Here is a 24,191-nt window from a genome sequence, read left to right on the forward strand (position 1 = left end):
CATTTTTTTTGACATCATGATTGAGTGTGCTTTGAATTCTGTGCTGAGATTTGCCTCAAGTTTCAGAATAAAATTCACGCAAAAAGTTTGTTAGCATTTTTAAAATAGTTTTTTTTCTTTGTACGCCATTACTTCTGATGTCCTGGTGTAGTTTTCTGATTGACCTATCAATTGTTGACTAGCTTGGACCATCCCAGTTATCCTTTTAATAGCCCAAGGAAGACTGGTAGAGCATCATAGTTTGTTCGTTTATGAAGTGAATTAAAGTATATGTTTAAATTGTTCTAATCTTAGTTCATTTGTGTTTCTAAATATTTATGAGACTTTTCAGTATCTCTTTCTACATAATTCTACATAATGCTATAAATTTAACAGTTTAACAGGTGTAACAATAAGAACATGAGAATGTTTCAAACCAATGTTGTCCATATAAGATTTGAGATCTGGACATGTGACACAAGTAGATTATTGCATTCTTTGATAGTGAATTCAGAAAAACAAAAACGACTTCATATTTATTTTATTTATTTGAACATAGTAATGTCACATGTATAAAACAACCTAGTCGAATATCATGTCAAATATATGTACATAGTATACAGGCTCAATACAAGTAGACATAATACATTTGTTGATGTTTACAATCAACAATTTAGAATATAATAACACTATGATCAATTAGAAAATATACATTAATATATTTTTACACCAGGTTTTGGTAGTTTTTATCAAACAATAGTTAGCTATTTATATATTTGTACATTTGTACTTTCTGATATGTGGTTTGAATTGTGGTTCACGTTTTTTTACACCAAATTCTGCTAACAATCTTTGGGAAATCTAATGATATAGTAGATATAAAATTAGTGACATATGAAAGGCTACGTCCAACAATGAAAAATAGAACCTAGTTTTAAAACTACTAAAAAAAAAAAAAGAATGAGAAACAAAATAAATCAACTTTTCAAAACCTGTAAGAGATTAATTGTATAATATACACCGTGTACTGATTAATTGTATAATATACACTGTGTACTGATTAATTGTAGTACATTGAGGGTTACTTAGTACTGAAACAATTAGCTTAAATGTGGTCGATATGTTTGTGAATAGGGAAATAGTGGACAATCAAGTGGGAGAGAAAGAAAAAGAGTGAGGTAAACAAAAATGAGGAGAGTGGGAAAAGAAAGAGCTGCAGAAAGAAGAATGTGATAAAGATAGAGTGGGTGAAAAGAGGAACATTAAGTAATTATGAACGGAATGCGTCCACTGTGACCAACAGAGCGTCCAGAGCTCTACCTGACCAGGTTCTTATGTCCACTAGTCTCCTAAATGCCACTCTTGGGTCCTGACTAGTTCCGGCTTCAAACACTGAGGAAATAAAACTGCAGTATCCGCTGAGGTCATTGGCCAGTTTCAGCGCCCTCTGTCTCTCCAGACTTTGTGGGACAGATTGAAGTAGAACAAAAGTATACTCAGCCACGTGATGTAACGACTGTTTCATCTGGACACAAGAGTTCAGGAATCTGGTCACGTGAGGAAACAATGACGTCTGCTCGGACTCTAGAAGACTTGATTGATCAATCTTACAAGCCATTGCAATCTGTTGTACATTTTAAAAAGAGGAAAATCAAATTACTTTGTTATTACATTTTAACCAAATAAAAAAACAACAACTTATTTAATTGCATTCTCTATGAGAGTCTTTACACAAATATTTCTACATCTCAAAAGTCGATCAACCATATATACAATTTTTTAAAAATTCTATAAATTTGTAAAAATCAATTATAGCGTTGATCAGCAGGACATCATTAATGTTTTGATTTTATTTTGATCATTGTATAAATTGTATTAAAGTTATTAAGATCTATGACTATTATAGAGACAAGTACTAAGTGCTCTACTGTCTGAGGAGTTATTGTAACGTTCTGTCTAATTATGTATTTAATGATCTCAAGAAAACCTTTTCAAAGTTTGATTCCTTAAATTTTGTTATCATAACATTAAAAACCTTAACTTAGAAGAAGAAATATTAATATAAAGAAATGTTATTATCTCTTTGGCATTAAAGGAATGTAATTCACAATTAATCATTGCCATATGGTCCATGGTTGAAACAAATAACACGAATGACTTGGTTACATTTTTTAAAAAATACATTAAAAGAAAAGAGTTGCAGATGGAAATAATTACAAATTCAAGTTGTTGGCTTACCTCCTCTTGGAAAGTCTCGTCACTGAATGCAACATGTTGGATACGTTTGAAAAGAGATTTGACTTGGTCTCTGGTGGAACTTTTTGTTGATTCATGTCTCTGCTGAAGAGCTTTCTGGTACAAACTGGCCTTGTGCCCCCTTGGTTTGGATTGTCTAGTAACTTTTGCGGGACTATGATTGGTGCATTTTGAGCTTTCTATGTCCACATGTCGAACTTTGACATGGCGAGTTAGTGATTTGATTAATTTGACATTTTCTATGCAAGGAATATTGCCATGAGCAGATATAGGCTTCATGCATGTCCAGCAAAACTGAAGTCCGCATCTGCAATTCATGTGTGGACAACCGCCATTCTTCTCCATAAACCTGTGACACGAGGGACAAAGGCGCCCTTCAATTTCAATCACTGCATATGTGGAAGGTTTGGAAGGAATGCTCGGTAGATCAATGACGTCATCCGTCTCTTGGTAAGGTTTTAGAGAGGGGAGAGCTTGTGAATATTCTTCTGCCTGGACACAATTGGCAGGCCAATGGGGTTTACCAAGACATGCGAAACAAACAGACTGGCCGCAAACACATGTTATGTCAAATGTACAGCCTATGACCTTCTTCCCAGATGTGACACGTATAGCTCGGCCACATGAAGGGTTAGGACACCACTTAGTGTCCAGGGATGTTTCAATCTCAGCCTCACACTGACGCTGAAGGTAGAGGTTTAAATCATTCACATGAACTAAAGACAAGAGAGTAGCGGGGCCTACAGGGACATTGCAGTCATATCCAGGGCAAGTCAATTTGAAAGCTCCAGTTTTCATCTTTGTGTTGAAATGAGTTCTCCAGCAGCTGTCACAGAACACGTGACCACATTTATTTAACTTCGTGCCAGGTGATGACTCGTAATGAGAGGATGTGACGTCAGCATAACATATTTCACAAAACAAAACCTTCTCCCAATCTTCTGAAAGTTTGTACAGCTCTTCTGAACTATCCACTTTCTCTTCAATTACAATTTTACTGATTTGTTCTGAAGTGAAGAAAGCTTCAATGTTCATGTTCAATTTGTCTGTCAAATAATTTCTGGGTACAGTCTCATGACTTTGTAAGACATTTCCTAACTTCACTAATCCTTCTTGCTTCATGTCCAACAAAGTGGAGATGATTGAACTAGTGATTTCTTCCAGGGTCATCTTCTGAAACGGAAGTGAGTCTGTGATTCGCTTGGTATCTGAACAAATCAAAGAGTTGAATTGAACTTTGTAGCTGCTTTGTCCCACATCGTAAAATCCATCCTGGATGAGAACCAAGAATGACGTCAGACCTGAGCCCAACTTGACGCTTCGTGACGTGCTCAGAGTGTTGACAATGTCGTCTGTGATGTTGATAGTGAAACGTCTTGGCTCGCAATCAGCTTCAGAAAAGTTCTGACCAAATCTTTCTTTCAGTTTTTCTGGAGAGATTTCAGAGTCACACAAAATGACTTTTCCATAACGTAAAACAACTTCTTTTTCTTTTTTGTAATGTTCTACTTTCGTCTTGATTTGTTTACTGAGCTGCATTGGTTTGAACTCGTCAGTATAGAAAATGTGAGATTTGTTTTCAACATCTATTTTTGGATTTGGCTTTGAAGATTTTTTTGTTCTTTTTGCAGACTTGTCTGTGCTACAGAATGATCGGGCTCTTTCCGCTTGAGCAATCAAGCAAGACAAAATAGTAGCAGTGTTTTCTTGTCCTTCATTTTGGTCGCAATCATTTTCGACTTCCGAATCGCTGTCTTTGTCACTAGTGCTGAAGATTGTGTCTTCTTGAACATCCTTGCTGTCATCATTGATGTCTTCCTCCCACATGATGTCCACATCGTCTTGAATTATTTCCTCGTCATATTTGGCCAGGTCCTTTATTGACAACTTATGTCTATGTCTGTGTGCCTTTTTTGATGTTCTGACATTAGATCTCATCTCCAGCTTCCCAGCTTCGTTCATCTCCAGCTTGACGTCTGTGTACTTTGGGTTGAAGGACAATGAGCAGCTACGTGGACAAGGGTAAAAGACTTCCAGTCTGTACTCTGGCTTGGAGCTGGACAGTGGGCCGTGTTCATTTGCTCCAGAAATGGTGAAGACGTTGACATTTTGAGCGTTTAATGCCGGACCATTTGCTTTTGTAACTTTAGACTTTCTTAAAATTTCCGCTTTAGCGCGTTTTATCTTTCGGCTTGACTTCTCGTCTGCTAATTTGTCCATGTTGAAACTGAAGTATCTCTTCTGGGTGGGAATGACATGTCCGTAAAGTCCACGATTGCAGACGAAGCTGACGCAGTTTGCCCTCCTCTTTAATTTGTGTCGCTCCAAGATGGACACCATGGCGTTGTCCTTGTCGAAGTAACCGGCTTTGATCATGTGACTAACCGTCGCTGGAAGACGCCATCTTTGTTTTTTGTTCAAAGACAGAATGACATCCGTTGACGTCAGAGCCTCGGAAATGTAACTGTCGTCTGTGGTGTTGCTGACAAGCAGCTCTATATCTTGTGTAGCCAGACTGGAGCGACCAACAATACAAGCCTGGCGGGCATATCTGGGAATACAAGAAAAAATAAACTCTGTACATATATCTTTACGTCATGCTTAAAATGTTTATACACAGTTGCAAAATGTTCCGATCATGGGAAATTAAAGTTTGTAGTTGTTGTATTTGTTTGTTTTTGTTTTTTTAAATAGATTTCATAGATGCACCTACACATAGATTGATGACGTCAGTTGATGTCACTCAAAACTGATTTAATAGACCCAGAATTATGTTTAGGTGACTATAATACAATAATGGAGATAATGGAGATCGTTGTTCGGTAACAAAGTAAATAGAAAGATAACATTGCATATTGTGTGTCTCAAACTTTACGCATGTGATTAAATGATCATCTAGTAATTAGTTGATGGGGGCCGCCAGACAGAAGGGTCGGGGAAGAGCCAATCCTGGCCACGGGATAAAATCCTTTTCCGGGTCAAAGGTTCATAAAAGGGATTTATCTCGAACCTTTTTGGACACTTCAAATAGGTTTCGTGGAGAGGGGATAAATACTGTGTGGGCGACATCGTTTCGACAAAAACGACAAGGCTTTCATCTCATTTCTGTAAGATGATCCATAGTCGCTTATCAACTGAAGGAAGACATAAATTCCATTAATATATTGGAAACTTTAATGAAGTCTTCTAAATTGAAGTATTACATAAGCTAATCAAAGACATTTTTTTAAGAATTTGCTGGACATGTGTGTGTGTCTGCTGTGCGTGTGTGTGGGTTTTGTAGTTAAATTGAATTAACACACCTGCCTATAAAAAAAATGCATTCATAGCCATAAATTAACTTTGATAAAAGAAACAAAAAAAAAAAAAACTGAAACAGAATGTTTCCGTCTAAAACTTTACCTTTTAGCCTGGAGTGAACGAAGTCCTCGCAGGGTGTTTCCTGACCTGACTCCGCCTTTGCTCACTTTATACACCATTTTAAGTGTGTCAATGTCACGTGATCTACTTGTTGCTGTTTCAACTTATTCGCTGGTGTTGGTGTGCTGAAGGTATACAATCCTCTCACTTTATATAGTCCTCAAAAAACTTTCGTTACAATCGGTGGTGCAACAACGCATAAATAGTTGAGCTGAGGGAGAGCTAAAAATAGCCGGGTATTAAAAGCACGCTTTTCGTTGGCTGGCTTTAATTAGGATCTTATTACGTCATAAATATTGATCCATAATTCGCTTCATGGTTGCCTCCCTTCTCCATCAGCTGTGCTGTGTGGGGTTTCCTAACCTATCATATTTGTAAAGATTTTATTTGTGAAATAAATAATTGTATATATTTTATAATTTTATTGACAATTTACTAACTGTGTATAGATTTACCTACTAGACCTGTTATTTTATTTAACTGATTCCATTCCTCGTGTAACCTATGTGTGGTATGCCTTATTTTGTGAGCATAATCCATTACAAATTCGTGTTATCTTTCCTTATCTATTTTTAACTCGTTCTGAACTCTATACAACATTTATTTTGTTAGTTTCTTGACGTTCTTAACTAATGAATCATGAATATTATAATGACATATATGTTACTACTTTTTGATATAACACCCAAAAAAAAACAACAATAAGACTTTTGTGAAGTTCTGTGTATAGTGGTATGTGTGTGTTTAGAATCACGCCTGTGTACTGTAGAGCCATTAAATTTATATTTATTTAAGGTGCTGTGAATGATAGCATTTTTAAATGTTTCAGTTAAATATTTTCTTTTTGACAAAAAGAGCCCCTAAAATCTTATTTCAAATACCACTTCTAATTTAACGTGACCTTCCCCTTGACCTCTTGAAACTGTTCGGTCTCTTGAACCGAGACTATTCGTTATGGACAAACTGGAACTCTCTGCCTACTACGACAGAAAAGTGTGGCCAGGTTTTTTACGTCTGTACATTATGTTATCTAATTCAACTATGACCTGGAAGTGACGTTTCACTTCAATGTATTATTGCATATATATGTGATGACTGTATTGTCGACACACAAAAAATTACTTGTCCATGCATTCCAGTTTTGCCATGCTGGACTGACCTGAGTTGTTCCTAAGTTTGAGTTGATAGAATGTCTGAATGCCTGGCTATTGAAGGAATTTTGAATGAGGCTGTGTTTGTGTGTGAGAGAGTGATACAATCATGCAGATCTACATTATAAGTTTGCATAGAGGCTGTAAGTTTAAATCATTTAGTAGATGGAAACAATGACAAGAAACAAAAAAACTACTTTGGAATAGTTCAATATATAATTGTGTTTATTACAAGCTGTAGTCAGTGCATTACTGGAATTTATAATCTACAGTGAGCTGTGCCAGAGCTAATTAAAAGTCTGTGATTGATTATATGTTGTTTATAAATATGAATTATTTAGCACTTCTTCCCTAGTGCTATTAGAGCATGGAATGGATTGCCTGAGCTAGCCAGGAAAACCATTGACTTGGCAGAATTTAAGTCATTGGTTAATATGTATGACTAAATGCATGACGCGTAGGATGTAATCATCTTCTTTTTTGAAGCAACGTCTGTATTATATAAGATAATATAAGAAAATGCTTAGTTTCGCATGATAATCTTTGTATCCTCATACGCTCACTTAGGTATAGGTTATTTGAATACATTAAAATTAATCTACTTCATTAGCCACCATGTCCTCTCATTTTAATTTGAACTTTGTCAAGAAAATTAATATAATATTTCGTTTGGATTTAGTGCTAAACTAATTATAATTGTTTCCGAGAATTCTCTCTCTCTCTAAATTGATCCTGTAGCTTGTAAGTTCTGCGACATACTAATCTATTGAAATGGTTAGACGAATCAAAGAAAATTAAAACATCCTGAAATTGCTATAGAGCCCTAGTGACCAAATTAGTTTATACCTATAACACCTAGTCACGTGTTCTGCAGATATTTTATAGACTTTGTAACTGCTTCGTCTTGTGATCTATCTCCTTAGATTTCCGAGACATCTTTGTTTCAACTTCTCATTAAGATCCCATTCAATCATGCCTGACAGAATGTCTTCCCTCGCTGATGATCAGCGAGTTGAACGTAGTTTGATCTTCAATCACCTCGGTGTCAGCGGTCAATCCTGTGGTTGGACATCTCCGGACAAGTTGGACTGTGTGATTAAAGATTAGGCTCAAAACGAGGCGTGAAGCCTTTAAGCTCCCACTGACCGGCGATGAAGGTAAAAAAAAAACGTGTGACCAGTAAATCTACCTGTGATTGGTGGACGTTGGATGGGTCGAAAGGTCACTTCCTGGTCCTAGCCTTTTGTGTGTGTGTGACTTTTTTTTAATTAGTAATTTTTTTTAAAGCACAATGACAACTATTTTCGCAATTAAATCTACAGATATTCGAAAATGAAACTAGAATGTTGGGCTCATATTGGGCTTTAAGTTATTGATGTTATTTCAAGTGCTCCCGAGGTGCTAATTGAATCTGAACAAACTATTACAAGAGGTTTAACAAGATAATGCAATACAAGAATTAGGAACAGAGATGTTCAACGTTTCTTCAACTGTGGTCCATAAGGAGAAAAAAAAAAAGGCCCTTTTTGATCCGCAAACGCCTATTGAGCTAAAGGTATTAAGTTAATGTTTTTGGGTATACAGTTCATCGGGGGCATGTGTGGCCAGCACAGTGACTACTTAACTTTTTGGTGGTCTTATAATTGGTGGTCTCGTTGGTATTCATGTTCTTGTTGTTGGCAGTGGTGCTGGGCTGTTGTTGTATTTTATTATTTGCTGATGCTACTTTAAGTGTTAATAGTGGTGGTGGTGATGGGGTTGATGTTGTTGTTAGTGGTGGTGGTGATGGGGTTGATGTTGTTGTTAGTGGTGGTGGTGATGGGGTTGATGTTGTTAGTGGTGGTTTTGATAGTGTTCATTTTGTTAATGGTGGTGGCATTGCCACTGTTGATGTTGTCAGAGGTGGTGTTGATATTGTTAATATTGTTGTTGGTTGTGGTGTTGATATTGTTAATATTGTTGTTGGTTGTGGTGTTGATATTGTTAATATTGTTGTTGGTTGTGGTGTTGATGATTTTACTGATGTTGTTGGTTGTGTTGTTGATGTTAATGTTGTTGATGCTGGGGGTGTTGTTATAGTTGATGTTGTTATTGTTGCTTGCAGTGGTGTTTGTGATATTTGTAATGTGTGAATATTTTATTTTATGTCTTCTGCATAAGTAACGGTAAACTTAAATCTCTAGACCGAGATCAAGAATTGAACTGGACAGGGGTTTTGGGGGGGGGGGGGGGGGGGTTAGTGACACATTGAGGTAGAAAGCTAAATTACCACACTCACACAAAAAATACACACATCGGCTGTCCAAATTACTTCTGAAGGTAATATTCAAGAAATGTAAATGCAAAGTTGAAGTTCTCTTGTTTAAAATGTATCGGATGGTCGACCTACTTTTTATTAAGCAAATAGTCACGAATGTAGCAGGTTTTTTTTTTTTTTTTTTTTTTTGGGAAAAAAAGGGGGGGGGGGGTTGTTGCTTCACTAAAGATAGAAGACGTTAGAGAAAGACTTGGTCGTCTGCAGTCCTCTTCTTTACTTTTGGTTAGGATTGCCTTACATTCCACCCCCCCCCCCCCCCAATGGCCACTCCCTTGGTGACCAGATCACATCAGTGCCTTATAATAGACTTTTTTTTCTCCCTATTTTTCTCCTCTGACTCCCAAATTTTAATACAACATCGGTAGAAATGGCCGCCACCTTCAGAGCGAACCATGGGAACGAAGAGAATTGTTTCTTTGATTGGCTCCCTCCTCCAGTGTATGACCGACGCTACTCATTTACCACCGTCCATTAAGCAACGGGATCATATGACAAGATTCTGTGCCGACAAGATGTTTTAGACATCCGACCATGTTGAGGTGGACGCGCTCAATATCGGCTTTGATGGGTGGTCAGTCTAAAATAATTTCAAGTGTCCGTCGTGTCCGCGCTGGAATGTAGCACTACTCGTTGTTTGACAAGAGCTCTTTTTTTTTTTGGGGGGGGGGGGGGGGAGAATTTACGGAGAATTTAAATTTCGTTTTATCATTGAGGTTCGGTCATTAGAAAAAGTGCGAATCTTGAAGTGCAGGCTAAATTAAAGGCTAACAAAAATAAAAAGCGATGACTATATTGACGATCAAAAAGTCCCTCTGAGACGATTTTTTTCTAAATACCACATGACATTCTACTCGAGTAGCACATGACATTCTACTCAAGTACCACGTCATTCTACTCAAGTACAAAATGACATTCTACTCAAATACAACATGTCATTCTCCTCAAATACAACATGTCATTCTACTCAAGTACAACATGAAATTCTACTCGAGTAGCACATGACATTTTACTCAAATACAAAATGACATTCTACTCAAATACAACATGTCATTCTACTCAAGTACCACGTCATTCTACTCAAATACAACATGACATTCTACTCAAGTACCACGCCATTCTACTAAATACAACATGACATTCTACTCAAATACAACATGACATTCTACTCAAATACAACATGTCATTCTACTCAAGTACCACGTCATTCTACTCAAGTACAACATAACATTCTACTCAAGTAAAACATGACATTCTACTCAAGTACCACGTCATTCTACTCAAGTACATCATGACATTCTACTCAAGTACAACATGACATTCTACTCAAAAACAACATGACATTCTACTCAAGTACAACATGACATTCTACTCAAGTACAACATGACATTCTACTCAAGTACAACATGACATTCTACTCAAGTACAACATGACATTCTACTCAAATACAACATGACATTCTACTCAAATACAACATGACATTCTACTCAAATACAACATGTTATTCTACTTAAATACAACATGACATTCTACTCAAGTACCACGTTATTCTACTCAAGGACAACATGACATTCTACTCAAATACAACATGTCATTCTACTCAAATACAACATGTTATTCTCCTCAAATACAACATAACATTCTACTCAAGTACCACGTCATTCTACTCAAGAACCACGTCATTCTACTCAAGTACAACATGAAATTCTACTCAAGTACAACATGACATTCTACTCAAATACAACATGTTATTCTACTCAAATACAACATAACATTCTACTCAAGTACCACGTCATTCTATTCAAGAACCACGTCATTCTACTCAAGTACAACATGACATTCTACTCAAGTACAACATGACATTCTACTCAAATACAACATGACATTCTACTCAAATACAACATGTTATTCTACTCAAATACATCATGTTATTCTTCTCAAGAACCACGTCATTCTACTCAAGTACAACATGACATTCTACTCAAATACAACATGACATTCTACTCAAATACAACTTGTCATTCTACTCAAATGCAACATGACATTCTACTCAAATACAACATGTCATTCTACTCAAGTACAACATGATATTCTACTCAAGTACAACATGACATTCTACTCAAGTACAACATGACATTCTACTCAAATACAACATGTCATTCTACTCAAATACAACATGACATTCTACTCAAGTACAACATGACATTCTACTCAAATACAACATGTCATTCTACTCAAATACAACATGTTATTCTACTCAAATACAACATAACATTCTACTCAAGTACCACGTCATTCTACTCAAGAACCACGTCATTCTACTCAAGTACAACATGACATTCTACTCAAGTACAACATGACATTCTACTCAAATACAACATGACATTCTACTCAAATACAACATGTTATTCTACTCAAATACATCATGTTATTCTTCTCAAGAACCACGTCATTCTACTCAAATACAACATGACATTCTACTCAAGTACAACATAACATTCTACTCAAATACAACATGTCATTCTACTCAAATACAACAGGTTATTCTACTCAAATACAACATAACATTCTACTCAAGTACCACGTCATTCTACTCAAGTACAACATGACATTCTACTCAATTACAACATGACATTTTACTCAAGTACAACATGACATTCTACTCAAATACAACATGATATTCTACTCAAATACAACATGTTATTCTACTCAAATACAACATAACATTCTACTCAAGTACCACGTCATTCTACTCAAGAACCACGTCATTCTACTCAAGTACAACATGACATTCTACTCAAGTACAACATGACATTCTACTCAAATACAACATGACATTCTACTCAAATACATCATGTTATTCTTCTCAAGAACCACGTCATTCTACTCAAGTACAACATGACATTCTACTCAAATACAACATGACATTCTACTCAAATACAACTTGTCATTCTACTCAAATGCATCATGACATTCTACTCAAGTACCACGTCATTCTACTAAAATACAACATGTCATTCTACTCAAATACAACATGTCATTCTACTCAAATACAACATGTTATTCTACTCAAGTAACACGTCATTCTACTCAAATACAACATGACATTCTACTCAAGTATCACGTTATTCTACTCAAGAACCACGTGACATTCTACTCAAGGAGGACCTACTATTCAACTCGACTGGCTTTGTTTTGCTATTCAGTTGTTTTTAGACAGAAATATTGGATTCTGTTTGCTATTAAATATGAGATTCCATTGTCTCCGGAAAGAAACTTAGGATTCTTTTTGCTATTAAAATATAAAATTTAGTTGTTTTTTTCCCCTACAAAAACATGTGCACGACGTGACCTTATAATTTATCTTGTATTCACTACATTTATTACTTTGCTTCGGTTTGTACTAGTCACATATCACGCACCATAGAACACGTAGTACCAATGAGTTCAACTTACTTATGGCGAGAATGAGCACTATTATAAAACAGAAAGTTCAAAGTTCCAACAACGGCCTAGTGATCACGTGATCAAGACTTAAAAGTGAAAACGAACTGAATGAGCTTCAACAACCAATACCACTCACGTCTGACTTAGATGTAGTGATACCCTGAGCGAAAACTTTGTTCTTTTTCAGCGTGACGACACATTACCTGGATTTATTACCAATGGGGCGAGGGGGGGGGGGGAGGCTTCTTTTTTTTTCCCTTTCAGAACTAACAGACATAAGTTACTTTAGCAACAACTGCCTTATATGTCTGACTGTATGTCTGGCTGTCTGTGTGTCTAGTTCTCGTGACCTGTGAAATTGCGCAGGAAGTTTTTTGTTTTGTTTTGTTGATATTTTCTTTCTGTCGCCGTTTGATTAAAAGTAAAAATAAAAATACAAACTTCTCTTCTGTTCAAAGAAAGTTGAAAATAGTTTCGTTTCCATTGATAAGTTGTTTTTTTATGCTTTTATGAGTCTACGGTTAGTTAGGATTCGAGTTGGATGAGGGAACAAAATAAGGTCAGGAAAAGAACATCAAAAATAGCAAAGGAAAGAAATAGAAAAGAAAAATGAGAGAGCTAGAAGAAGGAGACGAAGACAAATTGAGTCGGAAGAGAAAAAGGTTTCATTAAAATCATCTTAAAACAATCTATCAATCAGGATTGCATTAACTTGATTTATACAATGTCATCACCTGCATCATCAGCGCATTGACGAATACACTGTTATAGTACCGGATTGACGACAATGCAAAACTGTGTAGCCGCTTAGGGTTAAATAGGGCATCACCCTTTAAGGAAGCCTCCCCCCCCCCCTGCCTACCGAACACCCAATCGACAGCCCCCCCCCTCCTGTCAATATTAACCTTTACAGTGCGGCTACAGTATGTCAAATTATCAGACGCAAACACGCCGCCATTAAATAAATGCTTTAACAGAACAAAAAGTTCGACAACTCGTGGGAGGCAGTTAAAGCCAAACACATGGTTTGCTCTAACTAGCTGTGAAACAGACGTCTGGGCAGAATTTATTTATTTGAGAAATTAGATATCTAGACTGGTATCCCTTCGACTGCCGCCTGCACTGCCATTGTCCAGTCACTCAGAGATGTGGAAACAATCTCCGCCCATGTTCGCTGGACCACGGGCCGCTGTATCAAATAATAAGCTCGACTCCCACTTGGGGAAGCCACCTTTGATCTGCTCAAATTGTTTATGCCGACTTCCAGATTTGGTCTCCCTAGTTTCAGCGCCTGGCATTATAAAGTAGACGAGACTTGCCACCGTGGGCTGTAGATCCGGAAATTCGGACAAATTAATAATGTGTGAAAACCTTCAGCAAGAAAATATTCTACATAAACTTTTTTATTTCTTGGTAATTGGAAGGAAAAGACAAGCCCCATTTAGACTAAATGACCCGTGGAGGTTAAAGGTCAGTCGTGTCTGGAACGTTTGTCAAATACATAGGAATCTGAGCTTTTCTTGTATATCAAAATGCTATAGGCCCTACTTATACAAGAAAATAGAAAATAACTTCACCTTCATAAACTGTTCAAATCAGTGTATAACCATTAGTCTAGATTGACTAGATCAAGGGTGGGCAGACTTACCTTAAAAGGTCACATTGTAGATCTTATTGGGGGGGGGGGGGGGGGGGGTTCATTCAGTACGATTTTGACTATAATTCTTAATGACAACTATAAAACATTATAATAATAACGAGACAGAAGGAGTTTTATTCAATGGAGAACACTGTGTAATATCATAAGAGAGACAGATTCAAATTATCAAATTGCTTCAAAAGTAGACCTCCAGTACTTAATAATAAGGCTTGTCTTCGAGTCCGAAGATTAATACAGTATTTCCCGTGGCTGCGCAGCCCCAGCTGTGACCTGCATATTTTGCCACATCCAGGGCAAGCATAACCATTGTCCGCAGGTGGTCGATTTAGATTTTCTTTTCGTCGTCTGCGTTTGTCCTCGGCAGCAGATTTTCTTTTGGTCTCAAATGTGTATCCGTGAGTGACCTCCAGCTGTCTCGTTCCGACGCCGCATGCAGCCAGGTGCTCTCTTCTATGTCAGCCAAGGAAAGTTGAAGCGTTTCCGTGGGGCGCCTATGTTACGTCGACCACCTTTTAGCTCACCAAAAAGGACTGCTTTTGGCATACGTTCGTCTCCCATACGGGATACGTGCCCTGCCCAGCGTAGTTGTCGGACCATAAGAAGTCCCTCTATACTGTCCATACCTGCGTTCCCAAGGACATCGCTGTTTGTGGTGCGGTCCTGCCACCGTATGTCCATGATGGAGCGCAAGCATCTTTGGTGAAAGCGCTCAAGAAGTCTTAGTTGTTTTTTATATAGTGTCCATGTCTCAGAGCCATATAGAAGGGTTGAGAGAACCACCGCCTGGTAGACATTCATTTTTGTAGGCAGGTGGAGCGATTTGTTCTTCCAGACTCTCGCCTGAAGGCGTCCAAAAGCGCTACTAGCCCTGGCCAGACGGTTAGCAACTTCCCTTGAAAGTGAGGCGTCATTTGACACTATACTACCCAGATATGTGAAGTGGTCTACCGCGTTAAGTGACTGTCCGTTTACTGTGATCCTTGGGGCTGAGTATGTTTCATTGGGTGACTTCTGGAACATGACTTCTGTTTTCCCGAGGTTTATAGATAGACCGAAAGAGGCGGCAGCGTATGTAAATTCGTTTACCGCGTTCTGGAGGTCATGTTCATTGTGAGCTAGCAGGGCGCAATCATCGGCATAGAGTAGCTCCGTTATGACCATCTCCTTTGTTCTTGTATGGGATAGTAGACGCCGGAGATTGAACACATTGCCGTCACAACGAAACCGGATGTCGATGCCTTCATGCAATCTCTGCCTCATTTGACCCAGCATTACGCTAAAGAAGATAGCAAATAGAGTATGGCCAAGTACACAGCCCTGCTTCACGCCATTTTCTATTGGGAAGTGATCAGAAAGGGCACCATTGTGTCTAATCTGGCCACTTTGTCCCACCTGAATCTGCTTGAGAATGGATAGGAACGTAGATGGGCATCCCAGCCTGGCCAAAATCCTACACAAACCATCGCGACTGACTGTGTCGAAAGCCTTGGTGAGGTCCACAGCGTACAGGTTTAGGTTCTGCTCTTTGCATTTTTCTTGTAGTTGTCTCAGAACAAAGATCATGTCAGATGTATCTCTACCGGCTCTGAAACCACATTAGCTTTCAGATAAGACCTTGTCCACTAAAGAGTGGGTTAGTCGGTCAAGCAACACTCGAGCAAAGATCTTTCCTGCTACTGACAGAGGTGTAATGCCTCGATAGTTGGAGCAGTTAGACTTGTCACCATTTTTGTATAGGGATACAGTACTTCAATAAAAAACAACGAATGTTTAATTAAAAGTCTATTTTTTAGCAAAACTTTAAAAAAGCGTTTTAACTAAAGATTGTTTCCCTAAGATTTCATTGTCTTCCCCCATCCTTTTTTCTTTTTCCTATCTATATATTTTTTCCCTCAAAAACGTTTGTTAAGTTACGTTAAGATTAGTTGTTTCGGCTAACTGTAGTCTCTTGTAATGGGAGGCCTACCAGTGGAGCAGACGTCGGTGACGTAGGTTGCTGGGGGTATGAAATAATTAAGCATAATTTTTACTGTATTAGATTTATAGCATTTGAACAATAGACACATCATAGGGCGTTGTACTGGCCACACATTACGCTTATTACAAGTTGGCCTGGAAACTGGAAAGCTATGCAATACTCATCTGCCCCGTGGATTGCACAAATTACAATTTACTTTTAGTCAGGCCTACTCAAAACACAAAATTCACACCTGTGTCGTGTTTATTTGTACAACCTCTGTTTAGGCAGATGTTGAGGATGTCATACCAATGAAGGCATCACTAGATACATGTAGCTTGATGACAGGCACTAACATAAATTACAGGAAAGTGAGCCATGTGAACAGCTGACTAGAAAGAATGGGAATGCTAAATAGTCTTGAAATAGATAAATCATTAGCAGAATAAAGACTGCTGGAATAAGGAGCACAAATAAATGAAGGCCCTTTAAAAAGAAAGTTGAATGATTCCGATAGTTTAAAAGAAAAATAAAGATGTTGTCTAATAAACCAAATGACTAAGACTTAGGAATTTTACTGCTTTTCTTCTGTAGAACCTGGCGATTCAGGGGAAATAGTTCATGCAAATATAATGGTTTTGTAATCAACACAAGAGTTGCCTTTCTTTGATATTTTTTTGTTTTAAAAAATCATAAAAATGTTAACTTGTAGGCTATATAATGTAATATTAGGAACCAAAAAATCATTAAAGTAAATCTCTTTATCTTCCAAGCTATGACTTTAAAATTCCAATGTAAAAAAAATGTGTTTTGTTTATTTTATTGACAATTAAAAAAAAATATTTCTTTCATTTTTGACAAACCCTATTAATTGGGTGCTAAAATCATTCTAAATATGTGGCATTAATGTATTTTTTGTAACTTCATACCTGGGGTGCTATCAAAAAAAAAAAAAGATTAGCACAAGAATTTTGATAACATTAGGTCAAAATCATGAATTGCCAGTGTGTACATACAAAGTAAACGTCATGAAACTTAAACTTAATATACACATACATTTATAGACTATGCATAATTTGCTTTAAATTATGCAGTTATTTAATGGTAAAACAGTTGGAATGTCAAATTAATAAATTAATTAAATAAACAGCTATAAATTTTAAACTAAGAGATTAATTTAAATAGATTTATTCAAAACTCAATCCCATAATTTAATGTAAGCCAACTTAATAGGCAAGATACTTTTGCACTTAACCATCACTACTTTGTGAATTAATTCACAGTGGAATCAAATCAATCAATGATATCACATCATTAGACAGTCTTGGCATAGTGTGACTATAACTTTAACATTGTAGATAGACCACCAAAAAACACTCCACAGATTTATTGCATAAATTAGGCTATGTTTGTAAACACATAAGTTAATTAAAACCCTGGGTTAGTTATCAAACTGTTTTTTTCCATAGCTCCTCCAGTGTTCAAAGTGACATTAGTAAAATGTGACTGTCGGGTGGAGGGGTAGCGTGATGGACCAGTGGATAAACTCACTTCAAATGGATCATCAGAGTTGGTTGAGAGTTTAAATCTTTCCTCTGTGAAAGTAAGAAATATTTAAATGATTTTTTTTAAATGGCCACAATTTAAAAGAGAAACTACATGAAGACTTAAAGCAAAAAAAAGGCATTCTCAAAATAAAAAGTGAAAATAGATAAAAATAAAGTTCTATTGTTTTTACCTATAACTTGTTGAGATGAAGAACTAGTAGCAAGCTCTCGCCAGGTATCCCTATATCTGGTAGAATTTCAAACACAGAAATGAGATTGGGCTATATTTTGTACAAAAATTTGTATGCATTCTTATCAGATTAGTTTTAATGTAAATATTTGTTCCAAAGTGTGATATATATATATATATATAAAAAAGTGAAATATATCTCTATATCTATGCATCTGTGTCCATAAGATTATTGTGTATTTGAATTTGTATTTCACTGTAAAGCTGTTTTACTAAATATTCTTTCTTTTTTTTCATACAATATTGTTTCCATAATATTCAAGCTAATTCATTGTTGAAATCAATTCAACCTACTCATCGAAGTTCAGTCCAGTTGTCCAAGCAAGTAGTTCATCAACTTCCCAGTTTTCTAAAGCATCCACTCCCTGGGACTCAATGGTTGCAATCATGCCTGCTGTGGCCCCTTCAATCAGCTGTGTGGTCTCTTCATCATCAGCTTTGGTTTTCAGTAAACCTTGACTGTACCTGGCAATATGGGAGCCATTTAAAAACAAATTAGTCATCTTTTAGGCATCTCAACAGAGATCATTCTTAATACAGAAATATATGAACTTCTTTCCTTTACAAAATACACAAATTCCAAGGATTTTTTCATTGGTTTTGTTGTTGTTGTTTTTTTAGCATATTTATTGTCTAGTTTTGCCTTATCTCCATTACTTTATGAAAGCTTGTGCAGTGAAATATAAACTATATATATCCAATTAAACTTAGTGACCTAGTACTTCAAATACTTTTATTATTTAAGTCATGGAAATGCAATCCAGAAATTAATTAAACCTGCAAATTATAGCTGTCAAATTTTATAATCTTGAGTGAACAAAAAATCAATTTCCAGTAAATAAAAGTATAGAAATCTCATTCAGAGAGTAAATCTAAGCATTACAAAAACAAACAAAAAATATCTTTAAAAAAAAAAACAATCCACAGAAATGAAATCTCACTGTAAAATTAGTTCTTTTTATTTTTTTAAATGAACTTACAATTTCTGCATCCATTTAATTTTTTTCTCTTTTTTCCTTCTTTCAACATCTTGTCTTCTATTTAACTGCAGATAGAAATTGAAGTTGCACTGATTTAAATTATTCACATTGGCATTCAAGCTGAGTATTTATAAATTATTGTCAAGTAACTTGATCACCTAAGTGTAGCATCATAATATGGATTCCAAGTTTACTAATATAAATGACTCACTCGACTGTGATCAAACTTGTATTCTTTTCTGGATGTTTCCCAAGTGACAGGATCATTAAGAATATGGTGAATCAATCTATCAGAGACGAGTCTCCATCCATTGTTTTCTATCCTCTTATACCAGCCTTGTTTGTCTGTCAAATCAACAAAATATTTATCACAATTTAAGGAAAACTGCTTTTTTTAAATGATTTTATGTCAAAGAAAAGATCAATAACTACTAATATTTATAAATATGATATTTTCTATTCCACAGGTATAGGTAAAAAAAAAAAAGATTGATTTAAAAAATAATTCTACCATCTTCTTGGATCTTTGGCACACGAACATGACTATGTGTGTCTTTGGCTGTCAGTTTTTTAGATTGCGTATAATCTTTGGGGCTGTTGGCACACAAATCTTGAATGGGCCGATTAGTAAAAATTTTGTAATAAATATTTGGAGGGAACTTTTCCTGAAAAATATTTGAAAATAAAATCATTTTCCAAAAATTTCTAGCACTTATATTTTGTAAAGAGCTGTAAATTAAAATAAAACAACAAAATCATTTGAGTTAAACAATTTTCTTATTAGCGATTTTGAATTTCCAACAGTTCATTGAATTATTACATTATAACAATTAGCAATTTAAAATGAAAAATTATGCTGCAGGCTTATAGAAAGATGAAAAAGAAATACTTACACCTGCTAATCTAAATCGAATGTTTATTCCTGCAGCAGCATCTAACAGCTTTGCTTCATTGGGATTGATACATCTCAACATAGCACTTGGATCTCCTCGACATTTGAAGTTAATCAGATCTCTGTAATACTTGTACACTTGAATGTCCTTGAAGAACAGTAGAAGGTATATTTTTAAAAAAAAAAAGATATTAATTTTTTTTTTTATTCTGATTGCTGTCAAAAGTTAACTTACACAAGACAATTTTTTTTTTAACTCTGGGAAATGGTAAGATTAATTTCAGATATATTATGAAGACTTTGATAAAAACTTATATAGTCAAGCATTTTATTGCATTACAAGTACGGTATTTAGAAACTTTTCACAATCAGCAAATAGCAAAATATTAACTGTTCATTAATCATATTTCTTCAATCTATGTCATGAACTAATTATTTTTATTTCTCTTTAAATGCTTGTTTGTTTTACATGTTTTCGCATGTTCCTTGAGGGTTGAAGATAATCTACTGTCTAGTCCAAACTTCCTGCAGGATTATGGGGAATGGCAGCAGGCAGGGTATGAAGCTGGGACCATCGAGTTGACCAAATGACAGTCCAGCACACATACCGCATGACCAGGAAGCCATATTGTCTCATATTGGGGCCTACCTAATAAATTGTGAAAAAAAATCTTTGTTGCTAAATAAGTTAACAATAGAAACTAAAATATGGTTGATAAATAGACTAGTGGATCAGTTCAAAAGTTGCATGATTTAAATCCTAGTCTCTAGCTGAGTTTCCATTTTCAAATACTAACTTTTGGAGATGCTTCTGTAGACTCTCCAGTGGTGAAAGTGGTGGTTCATGCATCCATAAACCCATTCCTCTCCTCCCCATCAGTTGGGCAGGTTAAGTATTTAATACCTTACTTCTTGTGCTTCAATTAACTAAGAAACATCTCAAGAGTAAAGTCTAATTTTTTTGCTTTTGTAGAAACTCAAGGATATCTATAGAAACATCTTATCATATATATTTATATAATATACAAGTCTAAATATAGCTTCATTCTTATCATAAATATTTACATAATATACAAATCTAAATATAGCTATCAGCTTGTGATAGACAAAAAGATTGAATATCTTAAATTTACTATGTCTATATTAAATGTCACAATAACTACATAATTCACTATATAAGCCCTACATATTTAAATCTTCAATTTAAAATTAGATAGAAAGATGGTAACAAATGACTAGAAAAAAAAAAACTAGAAAAGGAAACAAAATTACAATATGTCTTCTCCATGCCCTCTGTATCTTAACAGCTGCTTGAATCTCATTGTGAATGTTTCTAGCTTCACTTCGTCGTGGTAAAAGGACATTTTGCTTGGATGTGTTTCTATTTGGATCATTTTTATTAATTACACTATCTTGATTTGAGTTTGATTGCTTCAAATGTTGTGGTCGCCAATGATCAGCAAGGTTTGTGAGAAAAAAACTGAATCTAAAGGGAAAAACATTTTTTTTATAAATTGATTATCAATGAGACCTAAACCAAACATTATAAGAAAAATTACAAAATGCTGATAAACAAAAAGGTTTTTCATTAAGTACAATACAACTGAATCAGCTTACGTTGCTATATTTTCCTTAGGTACATTGTCAAGTATTTGTTCTTGGACATACTGATGATAAAGTTGCTCTTTTTGAAGTCTTGCAATAGGATTCTAGTAATTAACAGAAATGTTCTCATTAATTATATTTATTTTAGATTTTTTTTTTCCATTAAGAAATTTTAAGTATTTTTAAAGAGCCTTTGATTGATCTAAAAAGAAATAAAATCTTTTTCAACATAACAGACTCACCTCACTATCCATTGTAGACAAATTTTAATTCAAAACAGGCTGACTCAAACTACTGATTCATGAGATGGAATAAAATAGCTGTGATTTTCCTTTATGCTAGCAATAGAGAATTAAAATTTATATGTGTCCACTTTTTAACCATAAAAAATTTTGTAATGTAAGTCTAAAGCTGCCCTTACTAAAGTTTTATTCTAATATGTATATACATTTTTTTCCTAGTCAAATTTCAATGTAAAAATACACAGAAAATATTACTTATTGATGTAAAAGTCAAAATGCATTGTAATCATTTCTTGGTACTTAGGTACTTATAGTGTCAGACCTGGTTAATCACTTTTTTAAAAAATCATTAAGTATATGTCCTTTGTAGAGTAATGACTGCCCTCTTTTTAAGCCCTAAATATTTTATGTTTTTTAATGTTGCAAACACATGATTTTGTGTTTACATTGTGTTTTTGCGTTTACATTTTTACATAAATAGATTTTCATAAATATATATATTCATGTAATGTTAGTTACCTTATCTTATCTTATAAAATACAGATGTTACTTCAAAAAAGATGATTATGTCCTACCAGTACTCATGTTCCTAGGTCAATCTAGTCATGCATGTTAACCAATGATTTAAATTCTGCCATCACTGGTATTCCTGGCTGATTTTGGCAACCCATTCTAAGCTCTAATAGCAGTAGGGAAGAAGGAGCATTTGTACAAATTTGTCCTAGCATATGGAATGTGAAATGTGCCTTTATCTTTGTTTCTTTCTGAGTATTTTATTAGGTTTTGTTTTTGTATTTGAAGTTCAATGTTTTATGTATAATTGCTACTTTACTTTTAAGTCTTCTTTCCTGAAGGCTTTCTAAATTTAGTTATTTTACTAAAGGTGCTACTCTAGTCAAATGTGAATATTCATTTGTCTTGAATCTCACTGCTCTATTTTATGTCTGCTCCAGTGTACCTTTGTCAATACACAAGAAATATATATGGATCTACATTTTTCAATATATGTTATTATTTTATGTATCAAAAATTTGTTTTTAAATATTTTTTTCATTTTGTTTTTGTTTACGTATAATAAAGATTTTATATTGATTATTTTATTTATTAGTAAAATAATGTTTTCCATAATTTTAATGATTTAAAATTTTACTTAATATTAATCATCTCCCACTTACCTTCCACCCACAACAAAAAAATTAGTCCTACTGATTGTTCTCTGACTTTTCATCAGCTTCTAAATATTTAATATACACTGTTTCTTTTAAACTGTAACCCCCTCTTACACACACACTCTTGTTTGATAGAAAGCTTGTCGTTTTTTTTTTCCGAATAGCAGTAGTCAGGTTGCAAATCTGTCAAAACCGGTTCTTAGTGAGCATCTGGGGGGTAAAAAGAACCTGTGTAAAAAATTTCATGTGAATCCATACTACAGTTGATGAGATCTCTTAAATTGAACAATAAGTGGTATTTTTGTGTATATATAGTCTATTGTAGATTATTTAGATCCACATGTGAATATATTATCTTATTAAAAAATGTTGTTTAATCTGGCATCTGTTGTCAAATTCTAAACATTTCATTTATTTATCATAGACACAGATAACCAAATATTATTGTTTAATACCATAAGGCAGCAAATCTTATGACTTTTAAATGAGCTCCAACTATAGGCAGCAGCCTAGTCGATATTATAGGCCTACTCAATCAGTTAGTCCTAAGGAAAACTCAATCACTCAGTTTCAGTTGAATAATTATCTTCAGTTCTAGTCTAGAGTTAGGTCTAGTCAATTCTATTTTAGTTACTAAAGACAAAGTCAATACTATATATATAGATTCTAGATATGTATATTCTCTGCATACTTAAGTCATAAGTTAATTATTGTTTAATTTTAACTGTGTATAATTACAAATGACGATGAACAGTATAATTTCATTAATTTATTAGTCAGTCAAGTCAGTGGCGAACTTTTTGTTTTATGGATTGACTTTAAAAATCGAAATGGGGCCTTCGATGGGAAGTTTAGTTTTACCAGATGCTCAGATGGCAGATCTAGATTCTAGACTGTCACTATAATTTTAATCTAGACCTATATCTATTATCTAGTGCTAGTCTATATCGTTGATTACCAAATAACAAAAAAAACTCATTAAATTTATTTATTAATTGGTATTCATTTATATTAATGAAGAGTAGGTAATCTAAAAAGTATTTATATTTTAATAGCGTGACCAAAAGATTAAATCATAAATGCATCTACTTGGGAATACTTGCTGTACGTTGCTAGTATAAACATTAGAACCGGAAATGCTTAATGTTTTTAATAAGTTAAGAGGTGTTAAAAAATCAATTCTTTGAATATGAGGGTCAAATCAACCATTTTAAAATATATATCTAGGTTTCTATATCTAGAGTCTATATAGATCTAGATCTTGAATGAATATTTTTAATAATTTCTTTTTATTATCATATTCAGATTCACTTCAAATATGA

The 24,191-nt window shown here is 34.9% G+C and overlaps 2 protein-coding genes across 7 annotated transcripts; both read right to left on the bottom strand.

Moving 5' to 3' along the window:
- Positions 1–505: 505 nt before the first annotated feature.
- On the bottom strand, positions 506–5,795 carry LOC106077435 (uncharacterized). Its single transcript, XM_013238191.2, has 3 exons — positions 5,638–5,795; positions 2,218–4,786; positions 506–1,603 (listed from the first exon to the last, which is right to left on the bottom strand). The coding sequence occupies exons 1-3, from the start codon at positions 5,712–5,714 to the stop codon at positions 1,250–1,252; spliced, it is 3,000 nt and encodes a 999-aa protein (XP_013093645.2). The 5' UTR covers positions 5,715–5,795; the 3' UTR covers positions 506–1,249.
- Positions 5,796–16,988: 11,193 nt separating this feature from the next.
- Positions 16,989–24,075, bottom strand: LOC106077424 (protein MFI-like). 6 transcript variants are annotated; one of them, XM_056031888.1, is made up of 12 exons: positions 23,959–24,075; positions 22,984–23,079; positions 21,701–21,796; positions 21,471–21,562; positions 21,126–21,339; positions 19,855–20,001; positions 19,473–19,626; positions 19,173–19,306; positions 18,962–19,026; positions 18,276–18,446; positions 17,923–17,978; positions 16,989–17,779 (listed from the first exon to the last, which is right to left on the bottom strand). In XM_056031888.1, the coding sequence occupies exons 3-12, from the start codon at positions 21,710–21,712 to the stop codon at positions 17,613–17,615; spliced, it is 1,212 nt and encodes a 403-aa protein (XP_055887863.1). In that variant the 5' UTR covers positions 21,713–21,796; positions 22,984–23,079; positions 23,959–24,075; the 3' UTR covers positions 16,989–17,612. The 6 variants fall into 6 exon arrangements, with proteins under 6 accessions (XP_055887863.1, XP_013093636.2, XP_055887864.1 ...); XM_013238182.2 differs by having other exon boundaries at positions 22,876–23,079; XM_056031889.1 differs by lacking the exon at positions 23,959–24,075 and adding an exon at positions 23,608–23,630.
- Between the last annotated feature and the right edge of the window lie 116 nt (positions 24,076–24,191).

This window comes from Biomphalaria glabrata, chromosome 6 (genome assembly GCF_947242115.1).
Source record: "Biomphalaria glabrata chromosome 6, xgBioGlab47.1, whole genome shotgun sequence".
Taxonomy (NCBI): Eukaryota; Metazoa; Mollusca; class Gastropoda; family Planorbidae; genus Biomphalaria; species Biomphalaria glabrata.

Bases quoted from the DNA above. Each gene is read 5' to 3' on its own strand.
- LOC106077435 (XM_013238191.2), bottom strand. From the start codon at position 5,714: ATGGTGTATAAAGTGAGCAAAGGCGGAGTCAGGTCAGGAAACACCCTG. The intron at 4,787-5,637 runs GTAAAGTTTTAG...TTGTATTCCCAG, and splicing joins CGTTCACTCCAGGCTAAAAG to ATATGCCCGCCAGGCTTGTA. The intron at 1,604-2,217 runs GTAAGCCAACAA...AATGTACAACAG, and splicing joins ACGAGACTTTCCAAGAGGAG to ATTGCAATGGCTTGTAAGAT.
- LOC106077424 (XM_056031888.1), bottom strand. The intron at 20,002-21,125 runs GTAATTTTGTTT...CTGTTCTTCAAG, and splicing joins GGGCATGGAGAAGACATATT to GACATTCAAGTGTACAAGTA. The intron at 17,780-17,922 runs GTAAAAACAATA...TTACTTTCACAG, and splicing joins TTCATCTCAACAAGTTATAG to AGGAAAGATTTAAACTCTCA.